This window comes from Schistocerca serialis, chromosome 10 (genome assembly GCF_023864345.2).
Source record: "Schistocerca serialis cubense isolate TAMUIC-IGC-003099 chromosome 10, iqSchSeri2.2, whole genome shotgun sequence".
In the NCBI taxonomy this organism is placed as follows: Eukaryota; Metazoa; Arthropoda; class Insecta; order Orthoptera; family Acrididae; genus Schistocerca; species Schistocerca serialis.
The window spans coordinates 225,909,688-225,926,630 of NC_064647.1; the positions used below are offsets into that span (position 1 = coordinate 225,909,688).

At 37.9% G+C, this 16,943-nt stretch overlaps 1 protein-coding gene across 5 annotated transcripts in view; it reads left to right on the plus strand.

The window, feature by feature from the left end:
• LOC126424964 (zinc finger matrin-type protein CG9776-like) overlaps positions 1 to 16,943 on the plus strand; it is a 278,906-nt gene that overhangs the window by 135,063 nt on the left and 126,900 nt on the right. For all 5 annotated transcript variants that reach the window (XM_050087838.1, XM_050087837.1, XM_050087839.1 and 2 more), the window contains 2 exons: positions 6,997 to 7,050; positions 8,249 to 8,430. In XM_050087838.1, the coding sequence (XP_049943795.1) occupies positions 6,997 to 7,050; positions 8,249 to 8,430 (236 nt within the window). The remainder of the gene's footprint in view (positions 1 to 6,996; positions 7,051 to 8,248; positions 8,431 to 16,943) is intronic.

Genomic DNA, 16,943 nt, shown 5'->3' on the forward strand with positions numbered 1-16,943 from the left:
ATTCACGCCTGTCGCGACACCACTGGAGGCGGGCTGCACGATGTTGGGGCGTGAGCGGAAAACGGCCTAACGGTGTGCGGGACCGTAGCCCAGCTTCATGGAGACGGTTGCGAATGGTCCTCGCCGATACCCCAGGAGCAACAGTGTCCCTAATTTGCTGGGAAGTGGCGGTGCAGTCCCCTACGGCACTGCGTAGGATCCTACGGTCTTGGCGTGCATCCGTGCGTCGCTGCGGTCCGGTCCCAGGTCGACGGGCACGTGCACCTTCCGCCGACCACTGGCGACAACATCGATGTACTGTGGAGACCTCACGCCCCACGTGTTGAGCAATTCGGCGGTACGTCCACCCGGCCTCCCGCATGCCCACTATACGCCCTCGCTCAAAGTCCGTCAACTGCACATACGGTTCACGTCCACGCTGTCGCGGCATGCTACCAGTGTTAAAGACTGCGATGGAGCTCCGTATGCCACGGCAAACTGGCTGACACTGACGGCGGCGGTGCACAAATGCTGCGCAGCTAGCGCCATTCGACGGCCAACACCGCGGTTCCTGGTGTGTCCGCTGTGCCGTGCGTGTGATCATTGCTTGTACAGCCCTCTCGCAGTGTCCGGAGCAAGTATGGTGGGTCTGACACACCGGTGTCAATGTGTTCTTTTTTCCATTTCCAGGAGTGTAGAATATACTTGTTTTAAATTAGTAAGAGGGCTTCAGACATACTAGAAAACTCAAAGGCAAGTGAAATAACTTGGATGTAGTGTAATGCGAATGTGCACCACATCATGCCCCATTTTGTAACTCAGCATCTGTATTCATTACCCGAAGCGGAACTTATGTATCGACCCACTTTGTGCATTACTGTCTTCTGAAGGCTTCATTTACAGACGTTTTATTAACTGACATTTAATTACAACAAATCGTACCCAAAAAAAATGTTTTATACGGATCTTCACGGTGCCTCGAAGTGGTGTACTTTCATAACACGCAAGTCACACACAACCAGCAATGTGATGTTCTCCATCATTTTATTTCAACAGATCATACCGATAAATGATGGGTTCTCCACAGATTAATTTGCTGGTATTTTGAAATGCCATATTGTAGTTGAAATTAGTATAAAGGCAGGGTTCCACAAAAGTAATAGTGCAAAGTCTGAAGCAAACATGTAGCATGTAGCAAGTTATAGATACATATAAAGCATGAACAATCATGATGTAATTATGTAATTTCTTTTATAGTATAAGTAACCAAAAAAGGCATTTGCATTTCGTGTGTGGAAGTTGGTATGAAGGCACTCGCTGTCCTGTTGAGTTACCGTATTTACTCGAATCTAAGCCGCACCTGAAAAATGAAATATGAAACACAATTTAGGTTGAATGAATGACGATACAGTTACAATAGTTTGGTTCAAGTCGTAAGCTTAGCAGTTAAGCTTTACCAGGTAGCCATTGCTATGCGTCAGGCCCGTATTTATACGGGTACCCTTCCTTTTTCATGTGCTTCGTCTGTTTTGAATCGATTGCTTATTTTTCTTTGATCTGATAAGTGCTGTTCTCTTTGTTATAGGTGTTTACGTCACTCGAAGCTGAAAATGCGTTGTTTGTCGCATTCTGATAATGTGTGTTTACGACCTGTCACTGATGGCGGCATGGCTTGCTTTTGTGCGCGCTACTGCCACTTACGATAAAAAAAAGAGAGGAATTGTCTCATTAGCGAAACAATGGCAAGACACTGCTATTTGTTGGTACTTACACTGCTGCTTTCTTTGATAATGATCAACAAGAACCAAATAATAGACTGCGTAGGATACATGTTCTGAACGAGAGTTTAGCTAAAATTTTTCGCCATTTGAAAATCTTTGCAGACGCCTCTTTTGTACATTACATTCTGCACAGAAATTGGAGTCGTCTTAGATTTAAAAATCTAGTCAATTGCCGTGCTTCATTTCTGACTGTATCACTATTAGGCATAAGAATAATACGAATATAAACATGACATGATATGTATATTCTTCCGCATTTGCTGTTGTCTCACACTAGTTTCGAAGTTCATTAGGCAGACAGGATTTAAATGAGATAGCAGCAAACACGATAGAATACATGGCAAAATGTTTATATTCATATTATTCTTATGGTGAAGAGAATACTGCATGTGATTCTCAATTCATAAAAGTTCCTATTAGCAACCATCTCTTCTCACAGGTAGGAAAAAATTCAGAACGTAGAGTTGGCCATATTGACAAACATCCCAAACAGTATTGCCAGTCGGATTTTCATAGTACATTGAAATGCTGCTACATTCGAATATGAACAATACGAAATTTGTATTTACTTCGTTGGATAATGTCTGAAAATGCAGTGGTCGAAACTCGGGGCGGAGAAAAAAGCTCGTCTTCCACCTTTTTTTAATTTATTTACTGACTCAGAGGCTTTGGTGCCAGTATTTATCTTTGTGCCTGCAAAGCGTGCCTGTGTAGCACTATATATATTCAACGGCAGAAATTAGTTGTGGCGGCACCTACCACCATTTTTCAGAACTTGCGCTTATTTTGCACTCGATTCTAAGCCGCAGGTGGTTTTTTGGATTACAAAAACCGGAAAAAAATTGTGGCTTAGATTCGAGTAAATACAGTATTGCATTGTTAATACTTTGTCTGACCTACATTCTTCATAAATACCTCAAAAAATCTCTTCAGCATTAATTTTTTAGGTTTAATAGTTCTTGCAGTGATGTTGCTTCCCACTCTTCTCATATCACTCTTTTCAGCTTGTGTATGGCCTCAAATTGCCTTCCATTTGTATAAACACGTCTTGCAGGTATTCCTCAAAGGTTTTCCTTGAGGTTCAAATCTGGGCTAAGTGAAGGCCAGGGTAAGACATCCATATGTTTATCTTCATACCACCTTTTGGTTATAGCAGAAACATATGCAGTTATGATATCTTGTTGAAACATTAGACTTTCATCCTCTAGATCCTCACACATTGTATTCAGTTCTGTCTCTAGCATTTCAGTGTAGATTTTAGAGTTCATTCTAATGTTCAGTCAAGCAATACCTTTAATACAGAAGGCTGCCCAAATCATAACACTGCCACCATTAAAAATTTCTGTTCATTCTCTGTTCTCAGATTGTGCCATTAACATTGAAATCCATCCTGGCCATCTAAGTTAAACCACTTCTTATCACCGAAGATCACTTTATCCCATTTTGAAGTCCATGATGTACGTTTTTCAGCAAACTCCAGTCTAGCCTGTTGATGTTTGTGTGTTAATGTATGTTACTGCAGTCATTTCTTGAATGCTAGATGTTTGTCATGTGACAGAATTTGCCACACAAGTAATGCAGTTGCTGGCAACTGTAAATCAGCAACAATTTGAGAATAATAATGGTTTGTGGCCCTTGCTTTGTGCAAAAGTAACCCTATCTATGCCTCAAGTAATTTTCTACATTGCCCACATTTTCCATTTTGTCCATACTGTGCACTGAGTCTAATGAAATTATTAATCACCCTAATTGTGCAACTCAATTTCTTATCAGTTTGACAATTAGAGTGTCCTATTTCCTTGTTTGTGCCGATTTTTGCATTTTCATCACATGAAAACTGTTTTCCACATGGCATTGTCACAGTCATAGTTTATGTACACAACATATGCTTTCACTAATGGTGACTGCTGGCCATGGTGGCCGAACAGTTCTAGGCGCTTCAGTCTGGAACTGAGCAACTGCTACAGTCGCAGGTTCGAATCCTGCCTCGGGCATGGATGTGTGTGATGTCCTTAGGTTAGTTAGGTTTAAGTAGTTCTAAGTTCTAGGGGACTGGTGACCTCAGATGTTAAGCCCCATAGTGCTCAGAGCCATTTGAACCATTTTTGAACTAATTGTGACTTTTTCCTTTCTGCAGTAAAGACACATATGTACACGCTAACACTGCACATAGCAGACTGCCTTTATACTGAGTTCCACCCTTTACCACCTGAGTCATAAATGTCTTGTTATATAATGTACTATTGACCTCAAGTACAAAACTGTTTGACTGCATTTGTCAGTATACTGGATTTCATACTATGGCATACACATTATGTAGAACTCTTCCAACTGACAATGTTAATTTTTGTGCAACCAATTCCTTTATACTGATTTCCACTAGTGTATATTCAATATTCATAGGACTTAAGTTATCATACAAAACCCACCAAATGTGGGCTTAAGACGAAAGCTAATATGTTGTCTCCTGACTCTGTACCAAAAAGAGATGACTTGCTTGTGATGTAGGTGGCATTTTCCATCTCATCAGATGCATGTTCAGAATGTGTACCATGTTCAGTAGCCTATTGCTCTACATGTTCAGAAAGATTCCCCATCATGTTTTTTTACATGCTTTGACACCAGAAACTCAGCTCACACAATGTCGACATTCGAATGCACAAACTGTGTGACTACTTCTTTAATTTGTTAGCAACATACAATGAGAGTGTCAGATACTCTCGGCATCATTTTGTGTGATTCCGTTTTCGCTGTGGTGTATCCACATTTTCACTGCTCATTATGCTGTTTTGTATGAGCATCATAGAAGTTTGTCTAGCACTTGTCCATAGTGATTAGGAAACTAAAAAAAGTCATCCGGATTGGCTTGACCCAGCAGCAGCATTTCCGCTGCCACCTCAGTGCGGTCGGCTTTTCGAACGGCCACGGTCACTCGTGGAACCGAAAGGACAGCGACCTTCGTAATGTTGAAAATGTTGTGTGAAATGTTCAGAACTGATCTGTGGCTAATTTCCACTTTTGCACCATCACCTCGATTGTGATGTGCTGATCTTCAAGCATCGGGGCCTCCACTGGCCTTGAGATTCCCAGTTCTCACAGAATACAGCCTCCCACTCAGTTAGCTGTCATTTGGAGTTGTTTGAGCACACTGGAAGCATCTGCACCACTTGTACTGTATGGCATTGCACTGTTGCCATATACCTTCACCGACTCAGTGAAGATTTTTGCAGTGCTGTTCCGCTTCGAATGCAGAAAACGAATCACCCACTATGTCAGTATGCTTAACCATTTTGTTTTGCTTCCTCTAGTGGCATACTACTTCGCAGTGGCACAGGAATTTCAATATAGGGCTCTAAATATGTACCTGACAACACTTTTTTAAATGTGTTAATTGTAATTTTGAATTCCACTTGTAGTTACTTTGATGCACTAACACAAAAATGAAATACTTTATCTTCGTCTCACTTCAGTATCTGGATCCCTTGTACCACAGCTGTGTTCTAACTCTTCCAGTTTCAGTATGAGATGAATAATCAATGAAGTTAATTTTATCAATCCTTCTAATAATAGGATTCTAAGAGTCTTTGACCAAAGTTTGATAAATTTTGCCCCTCTATCCTCAAATTAAAATGAATAAATACAAAGGGTGCTTACAAGGCCAGGAAACTGGCCAGCTGTACTACATCTACATCTACTTAATTACTCTTCAATTCACATTTAAGTGCTTGGCAGAGGGTTCATCGAACCACAATCATACTATCTCCCTACCATTCCACTCCTGAACAGCGCGCGGGAAAAACGAACACCTAAACCTTTCTGTTCGAGCTCTGATTTCTCTTATTTTATTTTGATGATCATTCCTACCTATGTCCAGAGAATAACTTTGGCTTGTTTCTCACTTCAGTGAACCAGTGTGGAGGAGCACAGTCTTGCTATAAAAATACTAAATGCTTTACTAATTAGAGGTATCAGAAATGATTTTGACATGAGACTTACTCTGCCACTTTTGTATTAATAGGAACTGATAATCTATGGCATGTATTTTCTTTCTTTCTTTTTTCACTTCAGTACTGGTTGCTTGTTTCTACATACCTTTTCTGCTATATAATAATAATCACGATCATAATAATTGGTGTATTGTGTGCTAATATGCGTACCCTGTGTACAGTCACCCTTTTCTGATCTTCCCTTGTTCCAACTATAGTACTCATTAAAACAGGCGGTAAAGAAAAATTGTTTTGTACCTGGGACTGGAGATTGCGCATTGTGGCTTCATAGATAGTGTTTCAAATAAATCCGGCTAGCAGTTTGTATTGAAATTTGACAAGGACATTGATAGTTGTTGCATGAGGAAGGAGGGAATGATGGAGATAGTTCCTTTTAAGATTGTTCTTTTAATGTCTGTTTTTAAAAAGGACACTGATTAACTTTCCCTTTTTTGCTCTTTGTTTTACAGGGAACCAAAAACCAAAATTGTTTTGTTATAAAAAGAAAGTGATAAAAAAATGTACTTCCCTAGAAGTAAATATGCGAGTTTAGAAGCTGACAAACATCACTGTTGTTATATGTCTGCAGCTTTATTATTATTCTTTCATTTTAGAAATTCTTTGCTTCTGTTTTTGGGCTGTTTCAAATGCGTATGCTCTTAATATACCATTGTGTGAAAGATTGTAAAGTTGTTTTCACTTCTGATATTTCACATTCGATTTTCTCCTGTGCAGTTTAAGTAATAGCTGAAATGTAACATTGTGGGAAAAGATAGATTGCTACTTACTGTAAAGCAGACACACTAAGTTGCAGACACACGCAGTTAACAGACTCTCACATAAGGCTTTCGGCCACAGCTTTCATCAGCAAAAGCGAAAAACACATCATTCATATTCTCAAGCAAGTATACCTCATGCACACATGACAGCCAACTGCAGCATCTGGGGCTGGAATGCAGCTATCACAGGGGATGCAAGCAGCAATCTGGAGGAGGCAAGAAAGTCAAAGGGATAGTAGTGTACGGGTGGGGAGTCGGCTGTTGTGTGTGCATGAGGTGTGCTTGCTCAAGTGTGTGTTTCTGTTTTGTTGATGAAGGCTGTGACTGAAAGCTTATGTAAGCATGTTTTAATTGTGCTTGTCTGCAATTTAAGGTGTCTGCTTTATGGTAAGTACACATCTACCTTTTCCTACATTGTTGACTGTCATACCTGGAGTTTCCGTTGTTTATTAACTGACATTTGATTTACAGGTTCACACTCCGTGTCTGTCACGAATCAAAAGAGTGATGATGCCAAAAAAGAAGGTAAGATGCAAGCACATATCAGTAGTAGTACAGAGTGAAATTTAAAAAAAAAAAAAAAAGTTAAAAAAGGAATGAACATATGAAATAACTCTCATGTCTCTCATAGTAACGCTGTAAAGTGAGTAGGAGAACTTTTATGGTGTCATCAAAAGCACCACAGCTCATATTTGGTGCTTTTGCCCATTTTAAAACAAGATAAAGTCTCCTAAAGTTTAATCTGTACTATTTTATTTTCAGTTTTACTTTTTTCTGCCTCAGCTTCAGTCTTTCATTTCACTTTGGAGGAAATGCTGTTTTTGAGGTTACTGCTAGAGTTTCCTCCCTTCCCTCGTTCTCCAAACTGTCATGTTACTGATTTTTCCTTTGTTGGGGACCACAGTCATCTAGCACTTGTAGATTGAAATTTCCATCATTTGACTGTATGTTTCAACGTTCATTTATTTCACACTGTTGCAGTTTTAGCTTTTTAGTAGTTCTAAAGCGCAAAGGTGAAATGAAAATCAATAAAATGCACAGAGCATAAAATGTAGTGCACAATACGGACAACATAAAAGTTACTACTTCCTTAAAGAGCATTGCTTACATATCACAAAATGTCCAACATGTCTGAATAACCTGTCGTTATTGAAGTGTTACAACATATATCTGGTCATACAGACCCGCCGCATTACAGGATACAAGCAAAGATTTATATTAAAAAAAAAAAAAAAAAAACGGAAAAATGTGGTTGACATTGTGTGCAGCAGCCAATACAGTATGTTATTAAAGTTTGTTTGCTGTTCGAAATACCAGTTGCACTATTTTTGAATCTTTACTTCTAGTCATTTCAATTCAATGTCAAGTCAGTTCAATGACCGTATGTGTTGAAACACTTGATCGGTGATGTGTTATTCAGGCTTGTCGGATATTTTGTGATATTAAGTTATGCTCTTTACATACTGAGTGACTTTTATGTTCTTCACATTACGTCCTGCACTGTATGATCCGTATACTTTGTTGATTTTCACTTCACTTTTGCTCTTGATAATGGCTGTAGATGTGAAATCATGATATTGTGAAATAAATGGGTATTAAAACACACAGTCAAATGGTGAAAATTTTGCTAAGAAGAAAAGTCACATTACTTTATATAATTGTTTCAGTTGTCATGTAGCACCTTCTCGTAGCTCAAAAAGAAATAATAGAGGTGTTGTTGCAGCTGCCATTCAGAATGAGTTACTTCAGCAGAAGCAGACACTCGCCCTCCAGAGAGACGAATATGTACGTAAAGCTGCAGCCCTCGTGCGAGAGCTGAACGTCCTCAAAGAGCAGGAAGAAGAGTTAGTGAGAGAAGATTCACGCGATAACAAGCGTTTCCTGCGTGAGAACACTAAGCTGCAGGTAACTTGCTGACCAAAAATTGTGGGTGATGAGTTGGCCATCACCAGTTATGGCATTCCCAAGTTCTCAGACAGCACATTTGATACAGTCAGCCAACACTTTTGGCTAAAGTGGCGGTGGTTTCAAAGTATCAAATGTGGATAGCACTGGTTAACTGGTTATTACTAAAGAAAATTAAATATTTTCTTTTATTTTTTATTTATTTTTTTAACTGTCCTGCATTTACTTTAAGTTTCACAAATTTAAGCTATTGTATTATTAATTTAGTATCGTTATTAATTTTGCAATTAGCAGAACCAGTTGTGTCATAAAGACCACTTAATGTAGAGTAGGACCAACTTTTTTGTCTCGAAACGCTTTTTTCATTAACCCTTTCGCTGCTGTGGATGTGTATACAGATCCTGCTATGCTGTTTTCCATGTGCTCTGGATGTGTCTGTGCATGCCACTTGCATTTTCGTGCAGTGTTATGGACGGCTGTATGCGTCCTGAGCCACAGACCTCTCACTGCTGTGGACGAGTTACTTGTATGCTATCATTTTCAAAAAAACTTTGTCGTCTTGAGTCGTTTATGAGATATGACAAGTTTTAAGACCATATAACGTGCAGAGCACAAGGACGTGACTGGGTGGATCGGGTGGGACGATCCTCTGGATGTAAAACCCAATAATTTAAGGCTGAAATGAGATATCGTTCTGCTCTCAATTTTAAATAAAATTTCGGTATCCTACAAACATTCCATTTACAGCTGTGTATGGGCTAAAGTCAACCATATGCAAAGCTAACACAAGGCATTGTTACTTCTGCAAACTCTTTAAAATTTCCTGCAATATTTTAGCTAATTTGATGCACAACAGTAAGTATGATGGATAGCAAAAAGGAATTCAGTTCTTTATCAAATGAAGATATCAGACTGTAAAATGCGAGAAAATAAATTTTTTTCAATAATAGTTTTCGAAAATTGAGTGATAAGTGTTTCAGCTCAGCTGGAACAGGGTCTCTCAGCATAGGCACCAGATTTGCAAGCAGTACAGCCATAACAAAAGCTGTCTCAGCACGGAATGCAGAGTACGTGTCTGTAGCAGCAAAAGGGTTAAATATATTTATCTGTTTTCACCCTGATGAATAGGGACCAGGAGCTCATAAACAAAGACCAGTACAGTCTCCCAACGCCACTAGTCATTGATATACAGGTATTAACTTAGTGTGTTTGTGTGTTTTGTCTATATTTGTCAGATACAGAGAAAACACACACACACACACACACACACACACACACACACACACACACACACACACACACACACACAAAGGGCTACAGCTATGGCTACGATTTCTCCTAAAGACTCAGAGAGAGCATGCATGCACACTCAGTTGTTGTTTAGTTCCCATATGACATTAACTATCATTATTTCCTTTATTGTAACTTTGTTCATTATGAACATTTGTACAGTAGTATGTCTTTTTTAAACAACATGCTATATTATTTATTCCATATTCCACCTCCTTGCCTCAAGAGCTGTTGAAAACCATATCACAGTGTGCAACTCACATACACTTGATGTTACTAGAAATTTGACATAAAGTTGGCTTTCACTGTCCTGTACAAACACAAGTGTAGTTAAAGTAACTCATTCACTTGCTAGAGTTGACAGTAAAGAAATGGAAATGCAAGGAAAATGCGAATTGCTCATTGAGTCAGCCTTCCTCAGTTTAAGGTTTATGGGAGTCAAATGTACACCTGCAAAGAGAAGGTAGAAGACTGACGAAATTACCAGTAACATTTTCCTCGTTTTTCCATTTGTTTACTGTCAGCTCTAATTGATGGGCGAATTACACTACCCTGGGTACCACTGCACTGAGTGCTAATATAGAAGAGTCAAAGTCAGTTTTGTGTTAATTTTCCAATAATTTCATGTTTACATGAATGTTACATAGGTCTCAAGGAGAGGAAGTGAATAAAATGTACAAGTTGCCATGTAGGAAAGACGTACTGCTATTCACATCTTCCTGACAATTAATGTCCCTGGTAGCTAAACACCATATGTTCAATACATTTTTCATTTTGCTTCTGGGCAGAAATTTATTTGGGGCGGTAAAGATAAATGGTACAGCGTGTTTATTAACTGCTCTCCTACTCTGTTACTAAAATTTGTAATTGGGGCATTACTGCTTGACCACATTTATAAAGCAGTAAAATGGCTGAGTGCTGAATTAATATCTCTTTCCAACCCATTAGTCCCACACTGACATTCTATTCTTGTTATCCTAAAATTTCCCTCAGCGTGAAGGTTTGAAGTTGGTTTGGACACCATAGTAGTTTCTCTCCTCTGGGCTGGGAACTGACATAACCAGCCAATTTTAGGGGGACCTAACAATTTAAGATGTTTCATGAACTACAGCACAACTTTTCATTTTTTGATATTAACGAGGCATGGCCAGAGACGAATCAAACAATTACAGACAGAAAAAAAAAAATGTCCTGTGACTGACTGGATTGAACTTAAAATCTATAGTTTTGTGGTCTTTTCTTACTCTATGTGGAGCCATACTCGTAAACATTTCCATTTGTCTTGTACATTTGGTGCTCTTCAGCTTGAAGAACTAGCAGGTTTGTCATATTAATAATTGTGTGTTTGAAGAAAGCTGCTTTTTGGTGGTAGTCTATTTTATCACACTAGTTTTGTACGCCCACCTTTCATCAGCAGTAATTCTATGACAAACGATAAATATTTCTTATAATATTATGGAAATGATAGTTGCTACTCACCATATAGCAGAGATGCTGAGTCACAGACAGCCATAACAAAAAGACTGTGAAACAAATAAACTTTCGGCCAAAAAAGGCCTTCATCAGAATTAGACAACGTATGCGCGCGCACACACACACACACACACACACACACACACACACACACACACACACACACACACGTGTACGTATTCCGATGAAGACCGTCTTGGCGGTGTTTTTGTTGTGCATATTTGCGACGCAGCATCTCTGCTATATGGTGAGCAGCAACTATCCTTTTCATAATACTGTCATTATCCATCCAGGATTTTCCATCGTTTGTAATATTCCTTATAGTATGTTATTTATAGTGTTTTATTAGTATGTTTCTTAAATGATTATTCTATTTTCCCTTTTGTGTACTGCTTTTTAGCATAGGCAAAGAGGATGTTTTGAAATATATAATGTGATTGTATGTTTATATATACACAAGTATTTGAATTAAGTGTAAGAATTTTTTGTGAGTATATGTAGTTATCAGTAGCAATTGCTGTACATGCAAAGATTATTATTGTTATATACCATAGATTATAATATAATGTTATTCCTAATTTGTATTATCTCTGCTAGGAGGACAAAGGAATGTGTTGTGTGCTAAAGAATGCTGATGAAATTGACAATTAGCTTTTTGTTTTTGGACTGTCTAGCTTGCTAAATATTTTGAAGGAGATAGAAATTTTCATGTAATAATGAAACAACCTGACATTATTTTAAACAAACGGAGTTGTCTAAAAAACAAAAACTTTGTGTCAAAAATTACACTTGTATTCTGTAGCATAAAACAGGTTTATTTGTTCTGTTGGCAAATGTATAAGGCAAGTCATATTACAATAATACAGGAAACCACAGACACATAAATTACTTTATTAATTGTTTATAGTATTTTAAGAAATATTTGTCTCACATAATATAGATACTACTGATGATGGGCAAAAACTGAAACTAGTCAAATAAACTGAGCTACCATAAAAACAGCAGCTTATGTCAAATATGTACGTATTAATACAACAAATTTGCTGTTTCTCTTTGGATCCAAAACAGATAAGTCACAAACCCCAAAGTTCTGAAACTGCTTTTTCAGTGTTAACGGTTTCCATAATTCGGGTTGTTGGACTTTAGAGAAGCCTTCCGTTTTTTTCTTCCAGTTTTGATGTGCTAGAAATCTAATTATACGCGTAAGTAGTGGCCAATAAAACTCAAAGCAGTTGGCTGTTGTGAACAGTTCAGGCTTGTTGAGAAATATATAGACAAATATTTATTTTTTAACTGACATAAATGTGCCATATTGCTTTTAAAATGTTGTCCAACCAGATGGAAAGCTTCATCAGCAGTTCTCCTGCAATAAAAGTTGTTTCAGCAAATTACTATAGGTCCTTTCTACACTGAAGGAAATGCTTTCAGTGAGTTCTTTATTTTGTTTCTAATTACTATTATGTTGTCTTCAGGCTTTTTCTTGTAACCAACACACAGCATGTGGAAGCAAAAGTATAACAGAACACTGTTTCAGTCTAAAACGAGTCTGTTCAGAGAATATCTTATTCAGAAGTAATATTTTTAAAACGTATTTAACAATTGCGTTTTTTTCTGCACAATATTGCTTCAGCAGATGTTTCCTTTTTCCCACTCTGTTACACTGGTTGGAATGTTCACTATCTAGCCACCGGCCCTCTTTTTAAAAAATGCATTAGTTACTGCACAAGATGATGTCTGTGTAAGTTGCTGAAATTTGAAATTCTGTGCAGAAAAATGGATTGTCAACTTGCTTAGACACTGTAGACAGTGTACTCACAAGAGGAAAGTTTAAAAACACAATGTAACTAAGTCAAAAAGTTAAGTGTGGTGGTCATTTTTCACAGCAGCTATATATAAATAGCAATAGTTTGCAAGTAAATGCCTCCTTGCACATGAAATTTTTTATTTTGTTTGTACACCCAAGCGTCTACTGTGAGTGTGAGTAAAATGTCTAACAGTAAAACGCCTAATTTGTTATTTGGAAATTGTGCAGAGTTTCCATAAGTAAAAAGCTTATTGAAAGTATCTGTTTGAAATTTGTCATTTTGCTCACTCACATATGCCTTGTTTCCGAGACAAAACACATCTGAATGAATGTATAAATAAGATTTTTAAAAAATCATGTGCTACTTGCGAAATGGCTCTTACTTGTAAACTATTGGAATTTGCAATATCATGTGTATTGCAAACTCAATTTTCCCTGACTGAAAGAATAATAATTCCAAAAATCACTTTTGGAACAAAGTCAAATTAAAGAAATTAATTTTGTAGGAGGAGTTATACTTTTCCTTGCTTGTATACATTCCAAAGAAATTAGAAAATCCTTTGTAGACAGTTGAGGATCTAGAAGAACAAGCTACAACAACTATCCAGTAATCAAAATTACAATGTTTTGCATGGAACTAGATAAAGCAGAACATTTTATCGATGAATGAAAGTGAAGGTTTGCAAATGATAAAGGTGAGTTGTTTCAACGTGTGGTGATTTATTCTTTTTTCTCATTTGTAGTTGGGTCAGTAGAAAGCTTTCGTTAGTGGATCACCAATGTCGTCTTATACGGAAACAGCCCAGAATGCAAAAGGGATATCTGTCACAGACAGTAGTTCAGCATAGTTGTCTGAACTTGTAGGAGGCACTTTTAATGTGTATTATCTTGTGCAAATATAGTTCTCAAGGTTTGTGAATAAGTGCAGGGTTTTCTCAAAAGTAGCGCAGTATGAACCATTGACACCCATTGTGAGAAGAGTCGCGTCATTGTGAGAAGAGTCGCGTTCATTTCAGTCATCTCGAGTTATAGTTTGGATATGAAGCTTTTCACTTTTTACTAGTAGCGTTTTCAGTTGATGTTCTTACTCCCTCTTTACAGTTAGAGCATCACAATTGGATCTGTTAATGTTCTTCATTGTGCTCAAACATATATACGTAACCCATCTTAAGGAAGAATCTTGTAAAACATGAGTGTATGTTTTCTTGAAATGTAAGGGCCTGATGAACGTATGGTATCTTGGAAATTGTTCTGTACACATTGTCGCAAACAAAGCTTTTTGTGTTTGGTATGCAAGAAAATTTGGGAATTGCTGCTTCGCTGCAGTAGATTCCTTGGTGTGGTGGTTAAAAGGAAAACACTTGCAGTGTTTTTCACAAATGCGCTTAACTGTAACTGGAAGCTGCACGACATCTTGTGTAACAGATTATGTCTCTTCATCAGAAAACATCTATAGGCTGTGAAGATGAAAGTCTAAGAAAAATGTAAGTACCACTGCTTCTATTATTTCATTACATTTATGGTGGTGTTTGTATGTAAAATATGTTGTTAGTAAATGTAAACAAAATTTGCTCTAAATGATAATCGAGACAACGCTGTTTCTATCTTTAGCTTCCTACTTCAGAGATCATCCACTTTGTCTTTTCACTGGGGAAAAAAATGGCACAGAACAGTACACAGTTGTTACTATTGTCTTAATAGTAGCGATTCTGCCTTAGTTTGCCTGGTTTTCTACATGGAAATTTTGTGGAAGCAGACTTCAAAAATATTTTAATCAAATAATATTTCCCAGTGCGTGCTTCAGTTTGCTGCTGTAATGGGGAATATAGGGGTTCAAATTGCTGCCTGGGCATTCCTATTTGGGATTTACAAAATTTCCTGAAATTATGTCTTGAGATTGCTGCATTGTTCATCAAATAAGATCGTGGAGGATTTCCATCTCCTTATTTATCCAACTATGCATGTACGTCATCTTGAAAAATCTCACTGTCAATGGAATACCGAGTTTCCTTCCTTCGACTTTGCCATTTAACATTGTAATTTCGAAATTTTCCTTTAGGAGAAGCATGAAACCAAAAGTGATTATTGTAATATTTCTGTAGTAAACCCTAATAAACTGAAGGTTTCAACCTCTGCATCAGGAGATACTGTACATCTTTCCCCTTATTATATGCATGTCTGCTATAAGCAGTTTTTGTAGTAACCCCTGAACCTCTGTGTTGGACCTGGCAGTTTGTGCTGGACCAGGGCTCAAACCTGGCTCTGTGCCTTTTGCAGACAGTGAAGATTGAGCCACTGGAACTTGACTCGCTTCATTAAATCTGCCAATATTCGTGTCGTAATTCTAAACTTCACAGAAGCCTTTCTAGACAAATGTACTGGAAGTACAGATATTCTGGAGAAATTGCTCAGCTACATATTTGTGTTGTTCCTGTATAAGTGCAGTGGAATGTATGTTGTGTCATGATTCATGTTGAGTCTTACCTTTGAGGGCCATTCAGTAATTAAACAGACAAATTGCTATACAGCAAAAATGGTCTATTAAATTACTACAATTTTTGTTTGTTTTACCACATGATTTCCACCAACTTCTATGTGATTGTCCCATCATCTTACGAACTGTCTTTATCCACACAGTAAAGAATTGTTTACCTTGATCTCGAAGCCACTTTGTTCTCTTTTCTTTATGTTTTCATTGCCGTCAAACTCGATGCCAAATAAAGCTCCTTCCATTGCACGAAACAGATAAAAGTCTAAAGGGGTACGATTAGGGCTGTAAGGAGGTTGACATACAAGCAGAAGCTCCCAAACCATTTTGTCAATAGTTTACAGCTTCGCTTGTGCCATATGAGGCTGAGCATTGTTTTAAAACAAGAATCACACCTTTGCTCAGCAATCCCTGATATTTCCGCTTCATTATGAGCTTGCTTTGTTTTCATCATGCCTGAGTAGTAAAGGCTGTTGACAGTACATTGGTCTTCCAGAAAACCAGACCATGGGCATTCAAGAAGATAGTTAAAATGCCCTTACCAGCTGATGGTTGTCCTGAATTTCTTAGACAGGTGATTCAGGATATTTCCAAGGCATGCATTGACATTTGGACTCTGGCTCAAAATGATGTAACCATGTTTCATCACAGATTAATATCCTGTTAAAAATGCATGAAATGATTTTCCAGCTCAGTGAAAATGCGAAAACTCCTTTTTTATGATGACTGATAAGCTCTCATGGAACCCATCTTCCACAAGTCTTGTGGTAATTCAGTTTGTTTTGAATGAATGATGGAATGAGTTGTGGCAAAATTATTGGGACATTTTTGAGCAATTTGTTCACCTCTAAGTCATCAGTCTTTTCAGATAAGTACATCAGTACCAGTTCGCAGCAATGAGATTGGTACTGCTACTGAATACACGGAGTGCTGCTCATTGGTTAGACATTGAGGCAGTTTCTAAACTTTTCCACCCACATGTAAAAATTCACACAGTTCATGCAGATACTGCTGCACTCTTTGTTCATCTGAGAGAAGATTTCTGATGGCTGTACAATTTTCCAAAAGGATAAATTTGATCCCATAATGCTGTTCACTTTTCTGAACAGACATTGTAAGATCATAGACACTACATTCATGTAAATATTAATTCAGCAAATGACTAACACTCCAAGGTTGTCAAGTAACACTTATTAAATGTTTTATTTCCCTGTTTGAGGCATGTGTTTGTTTGGTTATTGAATGACCCATGTACCTTTCCTGCCACTGTTTAACCTTTAACTGTGCAGAACTTCCATTGTAGCATAGCGCTGTGTGCTGTTGAGTGCATTAAATGGTGTTTCAGTACACAGTACTTGACTGATAGTAGTGTTTTCAGCAGATTTTCACCACATTTTGTAGTTTAAGAGAAACTCACCGCATGGTGTTCCAAACACAGTTGTTTTTAGAAATAAAATA